General features: G+C 53.3%; 1 protein-coding gene across 1 annotated transcript; it reads left to right on the top strand.

Moving 5' to 3' along the window:
• Nucleotides 1-285: 285 nt before the first annotated feature.
• Nucleotides 286-5,572, top strand: LOC117652902 (cleft lip and palate transmembrane protein 1 homolog). Its single transcript, XM_034398119.1, has 12 exons — nt 286-387; nt 523-753; nt 1,066-1,290; nt 1,386-1,544; nt 1,622-1,804; nt 1,892-2,009; nt 2,079-2,181; nt 2,260-2,501; nt 2,592-2,767; nt 2,851-3,097; nt 3,211-3,378; nt 3,488-5,572. Exons 2-12 carry the CDS (start codon nt 655-657, stop codon nt 3,676-3,678), a joined length of 1,911 nt encoding a protein of 636 aa, XP_034254010.1. The 5' UTR covers nt 286-387; nt 523-654; the 3' UTR covers nt 3,679-5,572.
• The last annotated feature ends 18,097 nt before the right edge of the window (nt 5,573-23,669 follow it).

Here is a 23,669-nt window from a genome sequence, read left to right as displayed (position 1 = left end):
TTCAGTGATGATTTCCTGTTTCGTGTAACTGAAGCGCTCGATCCACAAAAGACGATAACTGCATCACGAAAATACACAACACAGATATACTGGTCTGATCATGGAGACTCGTCACACGAAAAATCTTAAAAAAAACACAAAAAAACAAGACAAACTCATGTAACGACTTGTGCAATAACATGAGAAGACGATTGAACCTGCCCAAGAGTACAGCCAAGAGTGAAATCTGCAATTACATCACTCACGATGACGGTGAAATTTCCAACTTGAACTTTGGAGCCACTTTGGTGCGATTGTCATCTGTCCGCGTACATGCTGGTTCTTGTTTTCTCTTCTCGCAAGGCGTTGAGTTAGTGCAGACGACGACCGACCGAGCCCGTGACTCCGGTGAGTACTCCAGCAAATTGTTTTCTGATTCACGATGACATTTGCCGTTTCTCCGAAATACTTTTACCGACCAAAGTGCAAGTTGCTTGTCGGGTTTTCCGCCGTGTGCTGACCCCCTTTCTCCTGTGAAACCAGAAACCAGCTCGGAGACCGCTGCAGACGTTGGCGCAGGGCCAGCCGATCCGTTGCCTAGTTCCTGTTCCGTGCTAGTTGCTCGTCTCGTCAAAGGCCGAAACCTTGGGCAGTCTGGCCCGAATTGAAGAGGTCATGGCTCAGGGGGCAGCGCAAAGTGGCTCGAAAGCGCCGAGGGATGCTGGGCCGCCCAGCGACGCCGGGGCGGTGGCCCAGGCAACCGAGGAACAAGTGGTGAGTTTGCCATCCCCAGTGTCCTGTGGCGCCTGTGGCTCTCAAGTAGGTGTACCTACTGGTTAGGTGTCCTCTTCACTTTTCATCAACGGAATGCCACATTTCTCCAACCTGACGTAGTTTGAACAGCCTGACTTACCCTTGTTCAGACATGTGTTTTTACGGCGTGAGGCTTTATCGCCCTAAAAAACTGTTTGCTGCCACGTTCGCTACGAAAGCTTAAGGCTCTCAATGATGATGAAATTTTCTTCGAAATTATGTTGCCAAGTATGTACAGACATCACTATGCAAGGTTTCTGCTTTATGTTGCAGGATCAGCCGGCTCCCCAAAACCAGCAGGAAGCTAGACAACCTACTGGAATGGAGTCCTTCATGGCCATCACAAAGTCTTTAATTATCCGTGCGCTTGTCATTTACTTTATCACTTCTTTCTTCCGACGACCATCAGCTCCAGTTACTACGACAGACCCACAGACTGGTGTCCAAACTAAGGGAAACCTGCCTGCCTTTAATTTATTTGAAAATGGAACTGCCTTGGTAAGGAACAGACCTTTTTTTACATGTATGACTTACATTATTTTCTCAAAATTTGTAGTTTAAAAATTATTTTTTCTCTCTTTTTTAACAACTAGGATCTGTATGTATTTATATCAGAATCAAAGACCTTCAAAGATTTTGATAAACATGAAGCATTAATCTGGAGAAAGAATAATTTAATTTATGGAGACTGGTATGGTGGTCCCAATGGGGATGGAACTTATGTTTTAAAATCCCAAATTCAAACATCTGAGGTGAGGCGGTCATCAACTATTCCAACAAACACTGTCATAAGTATTTTTACATTAATTTTTGATTCATTCTATTTAAGGCTGTTCAAAACAATGGATCATTATACTTGCATGTATATGTGACAAAGCATGGCAAGTCTCCCAAAAATTCTGAATTTGGCACATACAATGTGCGACAACTCAACAAGTTTAAGCGTAGGCGTTATATGAAGACAAAGAACCTACTGACTGGAGAAACCTCAGCGACACCTGAAGAAGTCTTGGTAAATACTGCTAAAGCACATTGAACTTGAAAAATTTGAAGTTAAACTTTTTATTGATCTGAAACTCTTGTGTGTTATAAATTGTAGAAAGCAGAGACTACAAAAGAAGAAGTAATGTCCCACTGGCATCCTAATCTCACAATTAGTTTGGTTACTGATCAAACAAATTGGGTTCAGGGAACAGTTCCTCCTCCACTCAATGAATGTAAGTATGGATTGATAGTTAAGAAGTTGATATTCAACCATTTTTATTAATACAGTTCACAATTTGCAGTTATTGAATTTCTTCCTGCTGGTACTCATTACAAACCAGCTGTTTACTTTAATGATTTCTGGAATATGCTTCGCGACTACCAACCCATCAACTCAACTGTCAAGTAAGCATGCTGCCATGGCCACATGTCTTTTAACTTAAACTGTCTGAAACCGAACTAATTTTTTTTATCACCCTACAGAACCCTTGATCTTGAACTCACATTCCAGCCTCTGTCACTTTTTAAGTGGCAGATGTATACTGCCCAGTCTATGAGGAACAAATGGACTTCAAGTGTTTTTGGTGACAATTTTGTTGAAGAGGAAGATGAAGACCAAGACTCTTTGAAAGAGGCCTTGCTGGAAACTCCAACTTACCTCTTAATTTTGACTGCAGTTGTGTCAATCCTGCATAGTGTTTTTGAGCTCCTTGCATTCAAAAATGGTGGATATTTTAATTTATTCTCTTATACTTCTTTTACCTATCAATTTTCTTCTTTGGTTCACTCTAATTGTTCCTTTTTATTTGTATCAGATATTCAATTCTGGAACAACAGGAAATCATTAGAAGGACTGTCTGTTCGCTCAGTGTTCTTCAATGTCTTCCAATCGCTTGTCGTGCTCTTGTATGTTTTGGACAATGACACTAATACTGTTGTCAGAATCAGTGTAGGCATTGGCCTTCTTATTGAAATTTGGAAAATTCATAAGGTTGGTAACATGCTAACATGTGTACCATTCATTTTGCACTGTTTCTTTGAAAAGGCTGATGTGTTGTTTCTTAATCAATTCAGGTTGTAGACATCAAAGTCAACCGGGAACAGAAAGTGCTTGGGATTTTCCCACGTATCAGCTTTGCTGACAAGGGATCCTACACTGAATCTAGCACCAAGCAATATGACATGCTGGCTTTCCGTTATCTCTCATGGGCTCTCTACCCACTTTTAGCTGCTTATGCTGTCTATGCCCTCCTTTATGTGGAACATCGTGGATGGTACTCATTCATCCTCAATATGCTCTATGGTTTCTTGTTGACTTTTGGTGAGTTCCAACATTTATTTTTGTCAATTTGGCTTTGGCTGGTATGTTTTCTGTAACTATCATTTTAGAAACATTTATTTACATGATTGTAATTTTTTTGTTGTTGTTGCCAGGTTTTATTATGATGACTCCTCAGCTCTTTATCAACTACAAAATGAAGTCTGTTGCCCATTTACCATGGAGAATGCTCTCTTACAAGTTTCTCAATACATTCATCGATGATATTTTTGCCTTTGTGATCAAAATGCCCATGATGTATCGCCTTGGCTGCTTCAGAGATGGTAAGTTTCATTTGACTAATAATGTAGTTGCAACTGTAGCTGTTGATCAGCACTTTCCCCATTTGACCTTATTTATCTTGTCCCACACGTAAACAACTTTTTGTTTCAGATATTGTCTTCCTTATCTTCTTGTACCAGAGGTACATTTATAAGACTGATCCTACTCGTGTAAATGAGTTTGGATTTTCTGCAGAGATGGAAGAAGAGGCCAAATCTTCAAGTGGTCAGAAACCGGCCATTGAATCTGCTCCTGCTGACAATACTAAGCCCAAGAGCAAGTCTGCTAAAAAGAATGAGTAGTGGCTTTACATGTGTCTAGTCAGATTTTTCTTTACAATAATTATTTTTACAAATATTCCTGTTGCTAGTGATAGAATTGCTCTGTTGAAGCGTAATCATAATTTCCATCAGGATTTATTTTCAAACAACTTTTTCTCATCTACATTCTTGATTTTATTGTTTTTAAGCAAAAATGAATGGTTGTTCTGTCTTTTAAGAAAATATCAAAAATCTAATCACATTTTGTGATTGTAATGGATTATGGTGATATCCTACTGAATGCAATAAGAGCTCATAAGCTAATGTTCTGTTAAAGTTTACCTTGGTTTGAACAAAAAGTTTGAACAATATCTTTGATCAAAAACAACCTTGTTTTCCAACCAATGTTTCTATTTGGTTTTGTGAATGTATGTAACTTATTCTGACTTTAAAATTTAATGAAACAATTAACTGTAAGCTTGCAAAAAAAAAAGAGGAAGGTGATGTATACAGTATAATACATGATCTGGAGAGGCATGAATTCCATGAATGTTGTTGACTAGACTCATGTCAAGAGCTTAGCTGTCTTTCAGTATTAACGCATTGTCTGTTAAAATGTTTTGCATACCAAGTCAACATTTTGTGGATAGGAGCGACCAATAACTTATCGATAAATGTACTGCTTTTCTTCAGTTGACTACAAATCTTAGAAGAGCCGGCTCTATGGTTTCCAGAGATTGTTCGTTTATTGATGTTATACAAGTTTTTTCTGTTAAATTTATTGAACCAACATGCACATATTGCACAATTGAGGCATATTGTTACTACATATTTATGCTGTGAAATGGTACTAGTGTGAATATTGATCATTTTTTAGCATGATCAGCATTTAAGATCCTTTATATAGGTACTTTAATGTATTATATGATTTTATGCCAAATTATATGATTTTTTAGTGAAAGGTGTTTGTTGTTAATTCTGTTTGTGAAGGCACCTCAAGAAGACTTAAACCAGTGTGCTTTTTGTATTCTTGGAAAATGCCCCTCCATATTCTTTTTGTGATGGCATCTGAAAAAGACTTAAAACTGAGTGCTATGTGTATTCTTTGAAAATGCTCTCCCTTGCCTCTATTATTCTGAAAAATTGTGTGTGGATTTCATTATTTACGAATTCTGAGTGACATTTTTTGTTTGAACTTGCTTCTGATCAACCCATATGATCTGCTTTTTTTAGTAGGCTGCTGTGTGAAATTTTCATGTTAAAATATCAGATTACTGCATATCAGGATAGTTACTTCAAATTACATTTGAAATGTTTACTGTTAGCTTCCTTCTGTAACTGTGGGGAAGATGGTTTGTACTGTTGTTAAGAAGGTTGGTTTGTGATTCAAATTTACCACAGATGGATTTGAAAACAAACATGTGGTTTTACTGAATATGATGTTTGACCATGGGCATTTCTACTTTGCATTTATGTTTTGTTTTATCCTTTAAAAGCTTTCAATCTGTTAGGTCACCTCCTTAACAAAATTAACAGCAAGAATTTACGAAAATATAAATTTGATTGTTTTAGCTTGGACATATTTTGTGTTTTCTTCTCTTTGAAATTGTCTACCAGATCTGTTGGCAAGAATCATGAATCAAACAAAATGTGCAACACTTAAATGCTGTGATTAAGTGTATTTATAATGTTCTGAATAGAGTGAATGTATTCCAAACAAATTAAATGAAGGAAATTTTTTGTTATTATAAGGCAAGCTGTCGATCTGATCTCCCAGGGTCTCTGAAGGACCGCAAGACGTAATCTGCTAAGTGGTTAAGCTGCGGAGCAATGTATCTCCAAAGCACTACTCTGAACCCCAGTAAAAATGAAGCAACCTTAGCTATTAGTCTGTAGCTAATTGTTGTTCAGAAATAAAATAAAAATAATAAATGTGTATTGAAAACATTGATATGGCTCCTTTCAATTCCCTTCTGCCCACCAGTACATTCCGGCACGTCCGGTATGTTCCGGTGGCCAGCCTACCCTTGCCACTCGTAGTTTTTGGCTTGAATGACTTTGGGCACTCGGTCGCATACGCCCATAGCTACGCGAAACATCGAAACATCTTACGTCGCGTCTTTGAAATTTCCCTCTCTTGGGCCCCTGACAGCCCAGGGTAGGCCTCCACGCACACACGTGTGTTTGGCGGGACGGCATGCCTCTGCATTGCAGGCGCCAAGAGCAGCGGACGTAAACAACGCAGTGGTGCCTCATCAGTGGGCAAACCACCAATGTGCCTACGCACCTGGAGTACACTCAAGGACACGGTCAGACGGTTGCGCGTGACAGAGGTTTGGTCAAAAGACTGTTTCTTATCGCACTCAGGCGTGTCACAGTGGGCCAGAAGACCGACACCGGCGGCCACAACTCCACACGCGTTTTGAGCTCCAGAGTCGCAAAACAGGACTCGAACTGAGCCTGTGATCCCACCGATGGATTCCTCGTTCCGAGAGCAACCCATTGGTGGGGTCACACGTTCTGTTCGTCCCGTTTCGCGACTCTGGAGCGGTCATCTGGCCTACTATGCGTATGACGGCACAGTACAAAACTCGGAGTGTGCTCTGCCTGGAGTGACCTTCGAAAGCACTCCAACCCTAGAGTGTGAACTAAAGCAACAGAGTTAGAGGTGCACTTTGAAGCTATAATTCGGTGCTACAAGGAGTCCGCGTCGCTCTGTCTCTCTCACAAGACGCGCCATGAATGTGAGTGAGGCGGAGCGACGAAAGCGCTGTTCGGCACTGCAGCCTGCTTGCGCTTTCGGCTTGTTTTTAATGCTGGACGAGCCAGCCATTTTGCCGAGAGATGGAGGGGTGGCCCCGGCCCCTCCTGGGGATGCTCTTCCCCGCCGCCCCACCCCGCCCCGCCCTGCCTCGCTCTGCGGCGTCTTCTCCTCGGCTGCTTGGCTGCTTCTCTTTTCCACCCCATTCCCTTCAATTCCGGATTGAATTGTTTCGGGGGCCTCGCGGAGTGACACGCCGCACTCGCCTCACTCGTCGCACTGGGCAGCCTGGGGCAGCCTGGGGCAGCCCAGCTGCGCGTCGCCGCCAGTGCAAACCGCTACACCGCTACACTCTCACGAAAAAACAAATAAGCATCGAAACAGCCCCGAAATGATTTCATGAAACGCCATTGCACCGTATCAATGCCCATTTTCGACACTCATCCAAAAAATATTATCACCGACTATTCAACGACACGTTTTTTTTTTCTTGGAAAGGAGGTGCAAACCCTGAGGCGCAGCTTGAATGCTCATGTTGTTTGGGACGGAGATGGAAAGAGGGACCAACAAAAGTGTGCAATACAGCAGCTGTTTTTGCGAGTGCACCGGAAACGTCCGGCGTGGCCCGGGATGACGGGTCGTCGGGGCGCTGTAAGACTGCCTCGCAGGAAACACGTGACTCCCACTGTCGCTGCTCCCGCCCGCCGGAACCGGATGCTGCGGAACTTCCGGGAGCCGTTTTCGTCGCCCTGTCTCCCTCTCACACTCATGAGGCGTCCCGAACAGGTGCGAGAGAGACAGAGCGACGAATACGACTCTCGGAATCAGTCTGCTGCGGAACTTCCGGGAACTTCGCTGCCACTCCGAGCGCCCTGAGCTTTGCCTTCGGCTTTTGTCTGCGATCAGAGAAGACAGAGCGGAGCTTGCTTTTACTGCGCCCCAACGGAAGGGCGTAGAAAAGTTGGTGTTTTGCGCGATTCAGACCCACAGTGGGCCAGAAGACCGGTGCAGGCGGACAAAATTCAGGACGCGTTTTTGAGCTCCAGAGTCGCCAAATGGGACTCGAACCGAACGTGTAACCCCACCAATGGATTGCTCCCGCACGAGGAACCTATTGGTGTGGTGGGGTCACACGTTCGGTTCGAGTCCCATTTAGCGACTCTGGAGCTTGAAACGCGTCCGGGATTTTGGCCGCCTCCACCGGTCTTCTGGCCCCGTGTGCGACCCTCGATGACATTGACCGTCCCTTCCTCATTCGTCTCCTTTCTGTTTTTCAAACTGTGCACTTTGCGTTAAGACCTCTTTTTTCAGCTACGGAGCATTATCGTTGCGGGTTCAGACTTTTTCTTCCTCGCGTCAGCGTTCAGTTTTATCTTTTCCTCGAAGAACTTTATGCGAACTCCCAAGTCACTAGTCGCGTTGCAGGAGGGCAAAAAAAAGGGGTTGGGGGTGGAGGGGGCTGGGAGGGTCCCGAAAGGGCGGGGAGGTTGAGGGAACACATTCCGTGGTCGAAAGAATGGACCGTGAATCCGCAAATACAGTGGCGCGGCTGTCTGGCCTGTCTGGGCACACAAAGGTCGTCGAGATGGCACTGCGTTCCCTCGCGAGGCGGGACCGGGCCGACAAGAGGCAACCCTTTCCTTGGCCGTGGCCAGTGCGCTCCATTAGCCAGGCCAGGCCCTCGACCAGCAGGATGCTGCCCTGCGGCGTCGCTCTGTCTCACTCGCACCCCTACGGGGCCCTACGTAGCACGGCACACGCACTATGAGTGTAAGAGCGATAGAAAATGACTCTGTTCGGAATCCGATCAAGGGTTGGCTGCCACCGCCAAAGTTCGACGACTGAACGTTGGGGACGTTCGGACCAAGACGAGGGAAGGCGCAGTTTGCAAACCGCCGGGATTTTTTCTTTTGGAAGATAAGGTAGAATGCGGGGATAACATCACAATAGCGGTCCTCAGTGTTCCAAGACCGGCGCCGGCGGCCAAACTTCCAGACGCGTTTTGAGCTCCAAAGTCGCTAAATGGGACTCGAACCGAGCGAATGACCCCACCAATGGATCGCTCGTTCGGAGAGCGATCCATTGATGGGGTCACACGTTCGGTTCGAGTCCCATTTAGCAACTCCGGAGCCCAAAACGCGTCTAGAAGTTTGGTCGCCTCCGCCGGACTTCTGGCCCACTGTGCGTGGCACTTGTGCGCTGTGCGCTATGCACCGCGCGTGAAAGTCTCTAGCCTTTCATGTTTCCGAACCGCGAACCAACCAAGCCGCTTTCGAGAGATCGTCGGAATGAACAACACCACAACAAATATCAATTTTCCACTCCCCCTCTGCTGCCATCGTATGGGGCCGTCGAGTAAGACAACGCTCTCCTCCACCTCCTCCCGCTTGGCCACGGCTGCTATCTCTCTCTCCCTCTTCTTTTCCCGTCGCTCTCTCTCTCTCTCTCTCTCTCTCTCTCTCTCCCGCGATCGCCATCAGTTCATAAATCCGCCAAAGGAGGAGCGGACGTTGTGAAAAATGGTGGCGCGGCCCTTGTTACGTACACTGTAGGCTACGCACCAGGGCATGAATCATGTATTCCACGCCACCAACCCCCTCCCCTGGCCGCCTCTCTCTCTCTCTCTCTCTCTCTCTCTCTCTCCCCTCTCTCTCTCTCTCTCTCTCTCTCTCTCTCTCACTCACTCTCACTCTCTCACTCTCTCGTGCAAAATCTGAGCGCGGCCCAGCCGATCGAGTCAATTCGTAATGTATATTTATTGCCTCGACGACGAATTAGAGCCGCTGGGGTAGACGGAAAAGGGGGGGGGAGGAGGCCACGCAAATGGTGTTCCAATAGGCAGGGGGGTCACGTGGCCAACCGATCTCGCTAAGATACGCACGCACGCCACCAGCAACGCGCAGAGCAATCCCAAGAACAACCCTGTTTGCGGAAACAGCCCTGTTTGCGGAGAATCGAGATCGAGATGGTCCGCCGCGGAGGAGGACTACGTCGTCGCTCTGGCTCACTCGCAGTTCGTCTGTCTGTCCGTCCGTCTGTCTGTCTGCCTGTTCGCGCGCGGTAAAACCGGCCATAATTTAATTTGAATTTATCGTATCGTAACCTGAATAGCCTCCGTCCCATTACGAGGAGGGCGCCGACCTCCCTCTCCCCTCCCCTCCCCGAAGGCCCTTTTGGAAGGCGATTTCTTCGCGAGCCCCGCGATGACCACCGTGATGCTTACCCTACCCGAGGCTGCCGGGGCCGGGCGTCCCCAGGGTGACTTATGAAGCGCTTCTCCCGGCGAGCGGCGCCGCAGTGCTTTCGTCGCTCTGTCTCTCTCGCGCCCCTGCGGGCCGCCCCACGAGTGCGAGAGAGACAGAGCGAACGAAAGCACTGCTGGCGCTGCCTCACGCCGAGCTGCGCCAAGCGGCCCGGGGGACCTCGGCCAAGTGCTCTATTAATTTAACATCTCTCCCGGGACGGAGTGCGGAGAGCCGCGGGCCGCGGGGACGGCACCGGACTGTCTCTCTCGCACTCGCGCGGTCACGCGGTCGGCTCGCGGAATTCACGGCGGCGGAATTCGATCCCTTTTGTCGTGAAAATGACACCATTTTGACGTCATTTTGAGCTCATCTTGACTGCCCTGCGTTTCATTCAGTGTGCGGCCGAAGACCAGAGACTGAGAGTTAGTCCATGGCCAGTGCATGGCAGTGCAGGCCGGTGTCAGCGTGTAAGTGTACCCCCCCGCCCGAGTACCCCCGGTACACAAGGCCTGGGGCCCAAAGTACCCTGGGGGACATGACGACTAGGTTCAATGTACCCAGGGGGACAATGCGCCTAGGTGCCAGGCGAAATTTTACCCGGGGACAATGCGGCTAGGCGAAAGTACCCCGGGTACATTTTGCCTAGGCTTATTGTATCCCCCGCCGGCCGGAGGAGGATGCACGTCGCCTAGGCGCAATGCATCCCCCCCGGGTACAAGAGCCTAGGCGAGGAGTATCCCCCGGGCCGGGCCCGGGGGGGGATACAAAAAACCTAGGCCAAGCACCCCCCCCCCCGGTACAAAAATCGAAAAAAAGAAAAAAAAGGGGGCCCTTCCCCACCTCCGCACACAGGTCGGAGGGGCCCCCTGCAACTTCGGTGGATCGGGGAACCGGTGCTTTACAGGCGGCGACCCCCGGGGGTTTTCGTCTGTATATGGGCCGGGCTTGAAGGGCGGGGTTTTACAGTCTCTCTCTGCCTTGAGAGCCTTTGCTTTTCGCGGGGTGGTCTGTACCAAATGTACACCCGCTGTCCGGCGCTCTCTACCAAAAATACAGCTTGTTTAAGGGCCAGCTTCAAAGGACTTATCATCTCCTCCCGACGAATCAAGGAGGACCCACCCGCGACCAATTACGGGTGGCTGGATTGACGGATCAATACTCCGTCGCTCCAGTGCCGAGGCCAACCCCCGAAGCGCAGTTGCTTTTTAGACACCCCAGCGGAGTGGCCAGGTGAATGTGACTCTGACCACTACGCTATCAAGCTTGTACGTCTGGCGTCGTGTTGGACGACGGGTTTTTAGTTGCAGTGGAAGGAAGCCGTCGAAAAATGTAATGAAATGATGGGAGTCGATCCCAGGACCCTACTGCCGGGGCCGCACGACTTTTGCCGCTCGCCCACCACGGCCCATGAGAATGGAGCGGCGTGAGGCGGGCTCTTGACGCGACAGGAATGGACCGCCCCGGTCAAAATTTCACAAGAATTTTGGGGGAGTCGAACCGCCGACCTCAGCACGGAGAAGCGACGCCTCTACTCCCTAGACCATCACGGCACATGCAGTTCGTTGGCTGAAGTCACGGTTTTCAACCACACTGGGCGAGGCAGTAAAATTAAATGTTAATGTTTGTTAGGAATCGAACCCCCGACGTGGGGGACTGTTCTACACGGCTCCGCTCGGGTGGCCTCGAACCGTTCCACAAAAAAAGGAAATCAAAAAAAAAAATTGAGATGCCGGTATTCGAACACCGCACTGTGCAAAGGGACGACGTTGTCCATTTGCACAGTGCGGTGTTCGAATACCGGCATCTCAATTTTTTTTTCGATTTCCTTTCTTTTGTGGAAGGGTTTTGAGGCCCCCAGAGCGGAGCCGTGTAAAACAGCCCCCACACGTCGGGGGTTCGATTCCTAAAAAACATTAACATTTAATTTTACTGCCTCGCCCAGTGTGGTTGAAAACCGTGACTTCAGCCAACGAACTGCATGTGCCGTGGTGGTCTAGGGAGTAGAGGCGTCGCTTCTCCGTGCTGAGGGCGGCGGTTCGACTCCCCAAACTTCTTGTGAAATTTTGACCGGGTCGGTCCATTCCTGTCGCGTCAAGAGCCCGCCTCACGCCGCTCCATTCTCATGGGCCGTGGTGGGCGAGCGGCAAAAGTCGTGCGGTCCCGGCAGTAAGGTCCTGGGATCGACTCCCATCATTTCATTACATTTTTCGACTGGCTTCCTTCCACTGCAACTCAAACCCGTCGTCCAACACGACGCCAGACGTACAAGCTTGATAGCGTAGTGGTCAGAGTCACATTCACCTGGCCACTCCGCTGGGGTGTCTAAAAAAGCAACTGCGCTTCGGCGGGTTGGCCTCGGCACTGGAGCGACGGAGTATTCGATCCGTCAATCCAGCCACCCGTAATTGGTCGCGGGTGGGTCCTCCTTGATTCGTCGGGAGGAGATGATAAGTCCTTTGAAGCTGGCCCTTAAACAAACTGTATGTTTGGTAGAGAGCGCCGGACAGCGGGTGTACATTTGGTACAGACCACCCCGCGAAAAGCAAAGGCTCTCAAGGCAGAGAGAGACTGTCAAACCCGCCCTTCAAGCCCGGCCCATATACAGACGAGAACCCCTGGGGTCGCCGCCTGTAAAGCACCGGTTCCCCCGATCCACCGAAGTTGCAGGCGGCCCTCCGACCTGTGTGCGGAGGTGGGAGAAGGGCCCCCCTTTTTTTCTTCTTTTTTTTTCGATTTTTGTATCCGGGGGGGGGATGCATTGCGCCTAGGCTTTTTGTATCCCCCTCCGGCCGGCCGAGGGGATACTCCTCGCCTAGGCTCTTTGTACCCGGGGGGGGATGCATTGCGCCTAGGCGACGTGCATCCTCCCCCGGCCGGCGGGGGATACAATAAGCCTAGGCAAAATGTACCCCGGGGTACGTTTCGCCTAGCCGCATTGTACCCGAGGTACAATTCGCCTGGCACCTAGGCGCATTGTACCCCTGGGTACATTGAACCTAGTCGTCATGTACCCCAGGGTACTATGGCCCTAGGCGTTGTGTACCCGGGGGTACTCTGCGCCGACGGGTACAGTTCGCCTCCTACACCGGCAGACTGATGCGGAGAGTCGTTCACGGTCGTTCACGTCGCTCCGTCTCCCTTCCCCCATGCGGGACGCCCCATGAGTGCGAGAGAGACAGAGCGGCGTAAACGACTCTCGGCATCAGTCTGCAGGGCGCCCACTCCATCAGACTAATCAAGTGACGCTGCCCGGCACTGCCTGGCACTGCCTGGCAATGATTGAATTATCACGGCTCTGTTTCTGATCTGTGTGTGTGGGGAAGGGGGGGGGTTCTGAGGTATGGCAGCCCTGGTCATCATCAGACAGGGTCGTCCCTGTCAGGGAAAACGAAGGGTTGGAGTTGGAGGAAAAGGGGGGGGGGGGCTTTCAATGTGGCGTCCTCGGCCGTCCTGGCCATCCTGTGTCCCTGCGGCCCGAGATAGGGCCTGGAACGGTCCTGGCGCACGCCCCGCCCCGCCCCCCCCGCCCCGCCCCGCCCCGCCCCGCCACGTGGATGGTGCAGGGACGCAAATCTCAAAATGGCGCCGCCCCACCCAGTGATGCCCACTGGGCTCGGGGAGGCAGTGAAAAATAACGTGGAACACAGTTGCCGTGAGTACGTAGTCGAGGGCTTTCGGCGACCGGATCGGCAAAGGCTCCGGTAAGCTGGTACGAAAAATACGAAAAAGGGACAGGGGAGACGCGCCCGGGAGGTAGGCAATGCGTGAGCACCGGAGTGTGCCGCGTGGGATGTTGCCTACCTCTCGGGCGTTCGGGCGCGGGCGCGGGCGGTCCACAGGGGGCCAGGACCGGTGGTGGCGGTAAAAATCCCGGACGCGTTTTGAGCTCCAGAGTGGCTAAACGGGACTCGAAACGACCCCACCAATGATTACTCTCCGAACGAGGAATCCAGTCGGGTCACCTGCTCGGTTCGAGACTTGTTTAGCGACTCTGGAGCTCAAAACCCGTCTAGAATTTCGTCCGCCGGCGCCGGTCTTCTGGTCCACTGTGCAGTCTGACGAGGTGTGGTGCTCTGAAGACGAAACTGACTTTGGAATCACCCCTTTACGGACACCATTTTGCTCTGAGAAAGTGGTCCGTCTTTATGGTGCCCATTAATGCTTTATTTTCTCTCTCGATGGTTCACAGTGTAGTTGCTTGTCGCGGCGTGGAATGGAACTAGCCCGGGCCGGGCCGGTCTGGCACGCCCGCCCTGGAACTCCCTGCAAACTACTCTCGCAAGCATTCCGCCGCCCCTCCCCTTCCCCGGAAGGTCCCATCTCATCTTTTCTCCCCCTCGCTGCAGGCCGATTCCGAGCGGGGCTGTCGTCGGCCTGTCTCTCTCGCACCCTCGCGCACCCTTGCGGGACGCCCCATGCGTGCGAGAGAGAAGAGCGCCCCCCTCGGAATCGCTCCGCTTGGCACGAGAGTGGCAGTGGAGGCGGTGTCGCAGTTCACAGGACGCAGATTTAAGGATTCCCCTTCGCTCCGCTCTGTGTCTGTCTCTCTCGCCCCCTTGCAGCCAGCCGGCCCGCCCCGTGAGTGCGAGAGAGAGAGAGAGAGAGAGAGGCCGCGACGCGGGGCCCCTCGAGGGGCGGCGCCACTGGCTGGCTGGCTCGACCAATGGCAGCGCAGCGTTCGAGGCGGAGAGGCCCCAGAGGGGTGCGCGGCCGGAGGGCTGGAGGGCTGGAACAGTAACCACAGCGGGGCCGCGTCCGCAGCGGCAGCACGCCACCTGGCGTCTCTCTCTCTCTCCTCTCTCTCTCTCTCCCTCTGGCGCTGGAGACGCGCACGGCGCGGACGCAGCCTCGCTGGCGCCGAGCATGGCAGACGGGCAGCAGCCCTTTGGGGGTGGGGCGGGCGCTGCCTGGGCGCCGCCTACTCTGTTTTAAAACTTGGAATGGAAGCGGACCTCGGCAATTAGAGTTTTTTTTGGGGCCACCGCGCTTCTCTCCTCTCGCGGCTGGAATCCGTTGATTTATGACGAACGCGCCGAGAATTCAGAGAGTTCGTACAATCAGTAAAGCAGCGGTGACTTACGCCCCATGCCACACTGCAAAAGGTGGGGAAACAGGTTACAAAGTTTAACGCGCGGGTATTCAGCACGAGCAAGATTCGTCCATCTGCAAGTGGCGCCAGCGAGGGCGCCAAAAAAGGTAGAAATACTCCAAACGCAATTATGTACTTTTAACTGTCAGAAATTTGAAAATGGAAAGAAAAGTTTGGAACTCTACACCCTCTTCGCAGTCTTAAGAGGCTCGGACTGGCCAGAGCAGACAGGCAAAGGAATATGCCGAGGCCTTCGGGTTTGGGACCTGTAACGTCACAAAGTTGGCCAAAAAGTGTTTGAATCTCCAAAAGTAGCCGTTTTCGCTGAATTTGAGCGGCCACTGCGTCCGAGCTAGTTGCGGCCAACGGCCTCCCTCGACGTCCTAGTATTCTTAAGACCCTACTCTTTCATGCCCTGTATCGGGAAGACGTTGACCACAACGATTTTGCCTTTGACCGCAACGATTTGGGACCAAAGTTGGCCAAAAAGTGGTCGAATCTCGGAAATTTGCTGATTTTACCGACTTTGGATGGCCACCGTGTCCAATCTAGTAGCCGTAAAAGGCCTCCCTCGACGTCCTAGTATTCTTAAGACCCTACTCTTTCATGCCCTGTATCGGGAAGACGTTGACCACAACGATTTTGCCTTTGACCGCAACGATTTTGGGACCAAGTTGGTCAAAAAGTGGTCGAATCTCGGAAATTTGCTGATTTTACCGACTTTGGGTGGCCACTGTGTCCAATCTAGTTGCCGTAAAAGGCCTCCCTCGACGTCCTAGTATTCTTAAGACCCTACTCTTTCATGCCCTGTATCGGGAAGACGTTGACCACAACGATTTTGCCTTTGACCGCAACGATTTTGGGACCAAGTTGGTCAAAAAGTGGTCGAATCTCGGAAATTTGCTGATTTTACTGACTTTGGGCGGCCACCGTGTCCAATCTAGTTGCCGTAAAAGGCCTCCCTCGACGCCCTAGAATTCTTAAGACCCTACTCTTTCATGCCCTGTACGAGAAGGCTATTGACCGCAAATAGTTTGGGAGCGTTAGCCTCACAAAGTTGGTCATGAAGGGTAAAAACAATGATGATCGGGGGCCTTTTGCGGTCTTATCCGCCGGGGCCTTTTGGGGGCCAGTCCGAGCCTGAGTCTTTATGTGGATGCCTCCTGCTTTTCTTAGGTGTTCGGAGTCCGCCGACCACAGCACGGGGAACCAACGCCTCTGCGCCCTGGTCTATCACAGCTCGTGCTCGGGGCGGGCTGATCACAGTAGACGTCACTGGAGGCGGAGGAATTGTTCCTTTGAACTGTGTCAGGTGAGACGTAGCATCGCATTAGCACTATCACTGGGCTACTCTGCCGTAGAGGGAGCGAGAGAGACAGGGCATTGTCTGTAACCAGCCCGCTCGAGCCCCTGTCACCTGCCGCGTAGGCAGAAAGGGCGCTTCCTCGTCCGAGGGTTGCCTACGCACGGCTTCGCAGGCGTTCAGGTGCCTTGCTGGCGGTGTGTCGCTCTGTCTCTTTCGCACCCTTATGGACAGCGCCGCGAGTGCGACAGAGACAGAGCGGCGAAACGAAGCGGCTCACAGTGGGCCAGAAGACCGGTGGAGGCGGCTGAAACTCTCGACGCGTTTTGAGCTCCAGAGTCGCTAAACGGGACTCCAAACGAACGTGTGACCCCACCAATGGATTGCTCTCGGAGCCAGGTGGGGTCACACGCTCGGTTCGAGTCCTGTTTAGAGACTCTGGAGCCCCTAACGCGTCAAGAGTTTTGGCCGCCTCCACCGGTCTTCTGGCCCACTGTGCGGTTGTTGGCGCGGTACTCGCGGCGGCCTGGTGCTATACTCTAGACCGAAGGTGCCGTCGTCCGGTCACGGTGGCCGCGTCGTCCGGGTGGACATGCAGTGCCCGGGCAACGCGATCCGCGAGGGGTGCGTTGCGTGCACTGCGTGCACTGCGTGGTCGGGGCGAAGGCCAGCAGGCCCGCCAGGCCCGCCGCACGTTTCCCCGGCCAGCGCTCGCTCCGTCTCTCTCGCTCCCCTTGGGCTCTACGCGCCGGGCCGCGGGTGCGAGAGAGACGGCGTGGCTTCCAAACAAACAGGGCGGCGATAAAGCCAAGACAAATAGAGCCCCATAACTGGGAACAGTTCCAAAAAAGGAAGGCAGGGAAAAAAGTTTGGTTGCTGGCGCCAGCGAGCCAGAGCGGCGGAGCGGCGGAGCGGCGGAGCGGCAGAGCGCGCCAGAGGCATCCAGCCGCCACTTTGGAGACGCCAGCAGCGTACCGCCATGCCGGCGCCATGCCGGGGGAGGGGAGGGGCGGCCCGGGATCACCGCAGCAGTAGCAACATCGCGCTGAAGGGACCGAAGGGACCGAAGGGACCGAAGGGACGCCACCGAATCGGGGCGGGGCGGCCGAGCCGGCAGAGCGATTCCGAACAGCGCGCTGTCTCTCTCGCACCACTCCCTGCATGCGGAATCGCCGTGCCAGTGCGAGAGAGACAGCAGTGCGGCGCCGTTCGGACTCAACCTGCAGGCGGGGCTTGGAGGGGGAATGAGTTCGCGAAGAAGGACCCCGCCGCCCCGCCCCGCCCCCCGCCCCGCCCCCCCCGCCACGTCGCGACGCCGCCAACTTCGCGGGCAAGGCGTCGGCCATCCGCCCCCCGCCACGGAGACAGCGTCCGCGACGACCCCGCGACGACGGGGCGAGGCGGGCGGGGCGGGGGGCGGGGGCGGGGCGGGGCGGGGCGGGGCGGGGCGGGCGGGGCGGGGCGGCGACGCCAGCAGAAGTTTGGCCGGCGAAAATCTGATGCAGGCCAGGAAATGGTCCGGACAGGCCGGGCCGGGGGAGGGCCCCGGGAAGGGCGTGTCTGAAGCAGGGGTCGCGCACTCGGACCCGGTGGCGGGTTCGAAACACAGGGCAGAGCTGCGCGGATGTGGCAGCAGACAGGCGGACAGGCAGACAGGGTGAGAGCCCGCCCCATGGTGCCTTCACCTGTCAGAGAGCGAGCGGCGCGCTGCGGGCGGAGTGTGGAGTCTCCGGGCGCGGGGTGGCGGGGGCGGCGGGGGCGGCGGCGACGGTGTGCGGGAGGGGCGGGCATCCTGGCGCCACGGGCCGACCAGGCCGACCGCACCGGCAGCGAGAGCGCGCCGCGCACCGCGTCTCCCCGTCTCTCTCTCGCTCGCTCGCGGCCGTCTTTCTCTCTCTCTCGTCGCCTTCCTCGCCAACTTTATGGTTGCCTCTGCTTGTTTGGATCGTCTGGGGAGTCTGGGGCGGCCCGGCCCGGTTGGCGCTCTCCTGCCGAAGTGGCGCCAGCGAGCCCCGCCGAGCCAGCGAACACCGCGGTTTCCTCCGCCCCGCCCCGCCCCGCCCCGCCCCGCCCCGCCCCGCCCCGCCCCGCCCCTCGCTCCGATTGGCCGTGAGGCCGGGGCACGTTCGCCGAAAATGGCTCTCATCTTCTGCCTGCGCTGCCTGGGCCCGGCCCTACCGGCGCACCGCGTACACTGCTAAAAAGAGCCCGTAGATGAAGCTCCGTTTACGAACGAGCTAGATCGTGTCTTGGTTGCATTCGGTGTTTAAGTACGCGTAAAGACGAAACGCTGTCGCCAAGGTTTTCACCGTCATAGGAGGAACCTGCCCTGTTCATGTCAAAGTGGAATTGAGATGGACTTTCCATTCTAATTGTCCGTCCATCTGAACATGAAAATTTAAGGATTTTACGAGTTCTCATAAACAACTTCGAACCTTTCTTCTCGACGCTGAAACACCAGTACAAATGCGTTAGCATTTAATTAATCATTTTCAGTTCAATTCCCGCTTTTTTTTGGCGTGGCAGTGACTCCGTTTAAGGACCACAGAAAAAAATAAAAATGATCCTTCGGTGGGCGCGTTGTAAATCGCGCACTAGTCGCGAGGCCCGCCGCGGCCCGCCCCCGCGGAGCGCGCGGAATCACAACATCTCGCGAAACAACTTTCGCAGCGGGGAGTTTTTCGCATTTATGTGAATCCATCTCGTGTGTGTGTGTGTGAGAGAGAGAGAGAGAGAGAGAGAGAGAGAGAGAGAGAGAGAGAGAGAGAGAGAGAGAGAGAGCGTGTGTGTGTGTGTGCGCGCGCGCGCAGTTCGCGAAGTGATTTGTGTAGGACATGCGTGTTACTCATCCCGAGCGATACACGCGGACTACAGTGGCGCGCCACGCGCCGCGGCCTCGCAGTGTGCCGCCGCCCCCGCACTGCAAGAAATATTGCTGATACGCGCGCATCCCTTTTGCGCGGCTCCGCGGCGCCGCGGCTCGCCTTTGCACTTTGTCTAATTCCGGCAGCGATTCCTTTCAGAATGCGTTTCCGCTTCCTTATCTTGCTCGGCAATAATCCAGTCAATAGCGCGCGGCGCGGGGCGACTTGCCGGAGGGGAGGCAGCGGACTGATTCCGAGAGTCGTTTTCGTCGCTCTGTCTCTCTCGCACCTACACGGGACGGCCCAAGAGTGCGAGAGAGACAGAGCGACGAAGAGGACTCTCGGAGTCAGTCCGCAGTGTAGCGGCGCCTTGTCTCGCAGTGTAGCAGCGACAGCGCCATCCGGAGTCCGGACCGGAGTCCGGACCGGAGGAAGAGGAAAGGAAGGGAGAAGGCAGCGCCTGGCAGCGCCCTACCCGGAGTCGTTCGACGACCCTGGGGCCGCCCGGGCAACCCTGCGGGCTGATTCCGAACACGGATTTTTGTTTTTCGTCGCTCTGTCCCTCTCGCACTCATGGGGCGTTCCGTAGGGGTGCGAGAGAGACAGAGCGACGAAAGACTGTCTGGGCGAATCAGCGAGGAGCCGCATGGGTGCCGGACAGACAGTAGTTCAGTTTTTAAAATGCTTTTATTGGGGGATTCGAAAGTCCTCGCTTGGATTCATGTTTCTTGAGGCGCGGGTGGATTTTACATCTTTCAGACAGACAGACGGACGGACGGACGGACGGACAGACAGACATGCGTGGGCCGGGCTGATCAGACAGATGCATCTGGAGATAGGGGTGGCGGGCCGGGCCCCGCTCGCCAACGACGTCACTACACTGCGATGCCGCGATGCGGCGATGCCAGGACTGCGATGTTATGTCGCTGGGAATGCTGCTGGGTCCGTTGGGTCGGCTGGTGATCAGTTCGGCCGCACTGCTGACCTCTGCTGGGGCAATCAAGCCCAGCCGGACACTGTCCAAGGAAGTCCAAGGAAGCGAATTGGTTCGAGGAGGACGGACACTGGGGGAAGTTGGTATTTTGGGGGAGGGGTGGGGGAAGGTTTTCATGGCTCTAGCTAAAGCTATTCCAGCAGAGGAAAATAGTTTCGTTGATATCTGCAGTCTTGGGCAGGTGTTCTGTGATTTCTCTTACGGTAAGTACGTTTGTTTCACGGTTAATGCTGATTTTTTTGAAAACCAACGAAATTGAACAGAATGCAAATAGTTGTGTCGCTAAAAATTTAAAAAGAAAGTTGAAAAAGAAACAGATTACTGGGTGTATAGTTTTTAAAGAGTCTGGGTTTAAACGCTAGATGGTTCGTTTTTTGCCCTCATGTTCGTTTGCAGGAGAATGTTATGCCAACGCACTGGAACAAAAATCGGCAGAGGAAACTCCAGAAGTGTCGCCCATCATGAACGCTCAATTTACCTGATGGATGTAACCCGCGTGAAAACATAAAATCTGCATGAATGAATCATTTATTAATCATTCATCATCTTCCGTCATCGTGCGCTCTCTCTCTCTCTCTCTCCCTCTCGCACTGCGTCATCCTTGGGGTGGTTCGCCATTCATCTCTCTTTGCAACCCCTGCCGATTCAGCCAACCACTTTCTCTCTCCGCGAGACGAAACGAAGCCGTAAAAAGCGGCCGTCCTTGTCACACACTCGCTACCGCACCGCGCGTCATCGTGTCATCCCTTCAGTCAGCCCGCCCCGTCTCTCTCGCACCCCGTCGGGACGCTCCGCCAGTGCGAGAGGGACGGAGCGACGACGGCGAAGACAAACAGGCCTGTTTGCTTGTCCGCAGCCGAGTGCTCCCAATGAACACAGTTTTCGCTTCTTCGTGTAATGGATGGACGCAGGCTGATTCCGCGAGTCCATCTGATGGCTCCGTCCCTCTCGCACCCTGACGGGACGCCCATGCGTGCGAGAGAGACAGGGCGACGAGGCTTGGACGGGGCACTGCCGGGCACCCCATCCCCCTAAGGCAGAGGCAGGGGGAGACGAGATGACAGCCGCACTGTCGCACCGTCTCGCTGCTCACTGTCGTCACGCCCAAATTCCAGCGGACCGGAGTCATCGTGGCGGAGAAAGGGAGCAAGGCACGCACCCCACTGGACAGCGCCACCGATTTCGGACCCTTTTCAAACCCTTTTCGACCACTTTCCGACCTTCTCCCGTATCTTCCCCTACAACGTAGAACCAAAATTTTTACCTGTGTTCTGGTTCAGAAAGGCCGCAGGCTTCAAAACTTGCGGTTTGACTCGCACAAATTTGGAATTTGAAATGTAAAATTCAAAGGTTGGTATTTGGATTTTTAAATTTGATTATTTTTTTTTTGAATTGCCTGAAATTGGCACCGCGAGCCTCGCACGCGCTGGGTGTGTCGGGACGCGTTGGTGCGACGAGAGACGCGACGCGAGGGGCCCTAAAAGGGAGTGGTGGCGTCGTTGTGGTGAATGGCACTGACAATCATAAAACAGTCATTTTGCCTTGACGACGACGGCACTGCGTACAGGGGGACTGCGGGACTGCGGGGGAGGGGCCGCCGGAGTATGGACCATCACGAGTGCCGCACGGGGTTCAAAGTTTGACGAAGGATCCAGTCCAACCGACAGGACACGGACGTCGCACAGTGGGCCAGAAGACCGGTGGAGGGGGTCAAAATCCCGGACGCGTTTTGAGCTCTAGTCTAGAGTCGATAAATGGGACTGAATCGAATCTGTGACCCCACCAATGAATTGCTCTCCGAACGAGGAATCCATTAATGGGGTCACAGGCTCGGTTCGAGTGAGTCCTATTAAGCGACTCTGGGGATCAAAACATACCTAGAATTTTAGACGCCACCATCGGTCTTCTAGCCCACTGTGTGCCGGCCGGGATTTCCTCAAACCCCCTGTTCAACGGGCATGGCGGCACACGGTACGCGTCCTGGAAAAACCATAGGACCGAAGGGCTCCACCAAGGTTCCGCCCGCCACCCGTTTCCAGGACCGTCCTGGTCCAAAGCGTCCGTTTCTTTTAGGACAGTCCTGGAAACGGGTGGCCGGCTCATAAAAACGCACCATTTTCCAGGACGGTCCTGGAAGTTTTGCCATTTCCTCCAGGACCGTCCTAGAAACGGGCCTTCATAGAACCTTGGAGCCCTTCGGTCGGTTTTTCCAGGACGCGTTTTTACCGTGCATGCTAGGGTTGAACATGGGGAAGGAAGAGTTGCAGGCGGACGCTCTCTCAGAAGCACACACACACACACACACACACACACACCCCACACACACACACACACACGAGGGGGGGGGGCAAGTTTGAATCGGCTTGCCCGCAGAGGGAGTAATCGAGCCAACAGCGCCAAGCAGCGTCTGGGGAATGGGCCGAAACCGCGAAGACTGAATCCGAGGGGGAGGTTTTATCCATCTCTCTCGCTCACTGGACATCCCGCGTGGGAGCGAGAGAGACAGAGCGACGGCGCACCCCGCTCGGAGCCAGTTCGCCTAGGCGAACTGGAACTACAGCAGCGTAGTTTCAGATAAAATTCGCAAGGATGCGCTGCCTGTGCAAATCCTGGCAAGACGATGGAGGTCCTTCCCCCTCCTTCCTCCGGATATCCGCCAATCGTTCATCGCGGTGTTTGCACGCGTCTCTGATTGGCCCCTGCAGACCGAATGCTCTGTCTCTGTCGCACTCGTGGGGCGTCCGGCCGGGGTGCGAGAGAGACAGAGCGACAGAGTAGGGCAGTGCTCCGAGAGACGTTTGCACATCGGGTCAACATCGGCCCGTCGTCTTACAAGAAAACCTCTCTTTTCGCAAACAAACGGGACAAGGTAAACGACGTTATAGATCAAAACGTGTCCACTGTTCAAAGGTCGATGAAAACTCGTGAAAGTGACAGAGTGAAAGTGAAGTAGCGGAACGAGCCAGTCAGCCTACTGCAGCCAGTTAGCAGTGTGGAGGCCGTGGAGGCAGTGCTTCTGCAGACTGATTTCGAGAGTCGTTTTCGTCACTCCGTCTCTCGCGCACTCATGGGGCGTCGCGTGTGGGTGCGAGAGAGAAAGAGCGATGAAAACGACTCTCGGAATCAGTCTGCAGTGCTTGTGCCGCTCCAGCTGGCGAGCATTTACCAAATTGCCTTATCCTGCTCCACACCCTCACCTCGCTCAAGCAGTGGCGGGGCGGGGCGGGGCGGGTGCACCCGACCGCGGCTGGTGACGCCACAAACGTGCTAAATGGAATGACTGGCTGGTAATGCGAGGGCGTGGTGGGGCGGGGCGGGGAGGGGTGGACATGGCAGAACACGCATCCAGCTTCCAGTATCAATCCCATCCGCGACGAGCCGAAAAAAAAAACACGAAAAAAAAGGGATCTTTGGGTAAACACGACGACCGCTTCGATTGATTGAACCATACCTCAAAAGCTCACCGCGGCACCGCAGACAGAAAAGCAATATTTTTTCCGAGAAAAACAAGGAAAAAAACTGTCACAAATCAGCGAACGTGGAGTGTGAGCCCCCAAAATTTCGGGTTCAGTGAGTTAGCCGGATTGGAACGGAATGGCTCTTTGAGTTCCCTCGGCAAACAAAGCACCGTTAGTGCACACTCAAATTTTGAATTTTATTTATTCTATAATTTAGAACATGTGAAGAAGCAGTGCGAGGGCGAATTTCACCTTTGGTTTCCAGCGGACGCCTGCATTCTGCTGGAAATACATTTGAAAATCAGTGTCTGCTGAAACC

Source organism: Thrips palmi, unplaced genomic scaffold (genome assembly GCF_012932325.1).
Source record: "Thrips palmi isolate BJ-2018 unplaced genomic scaffold, TpBJ-2018v1 HiC_scaffold_10, whole genome shotgun sequence".
Taxonomy (NCBI): domain Eukaryota; kingdom Metazoa; phylum Arthropoda; class Insecta; order Thysanoptera; family Thripidae; genus Thrips; species Thrips palmi.
Note: the sequence above shows the minus strand (reverse complement) of the source record. Positions and strands in the feature narration are given on the sequence as shown.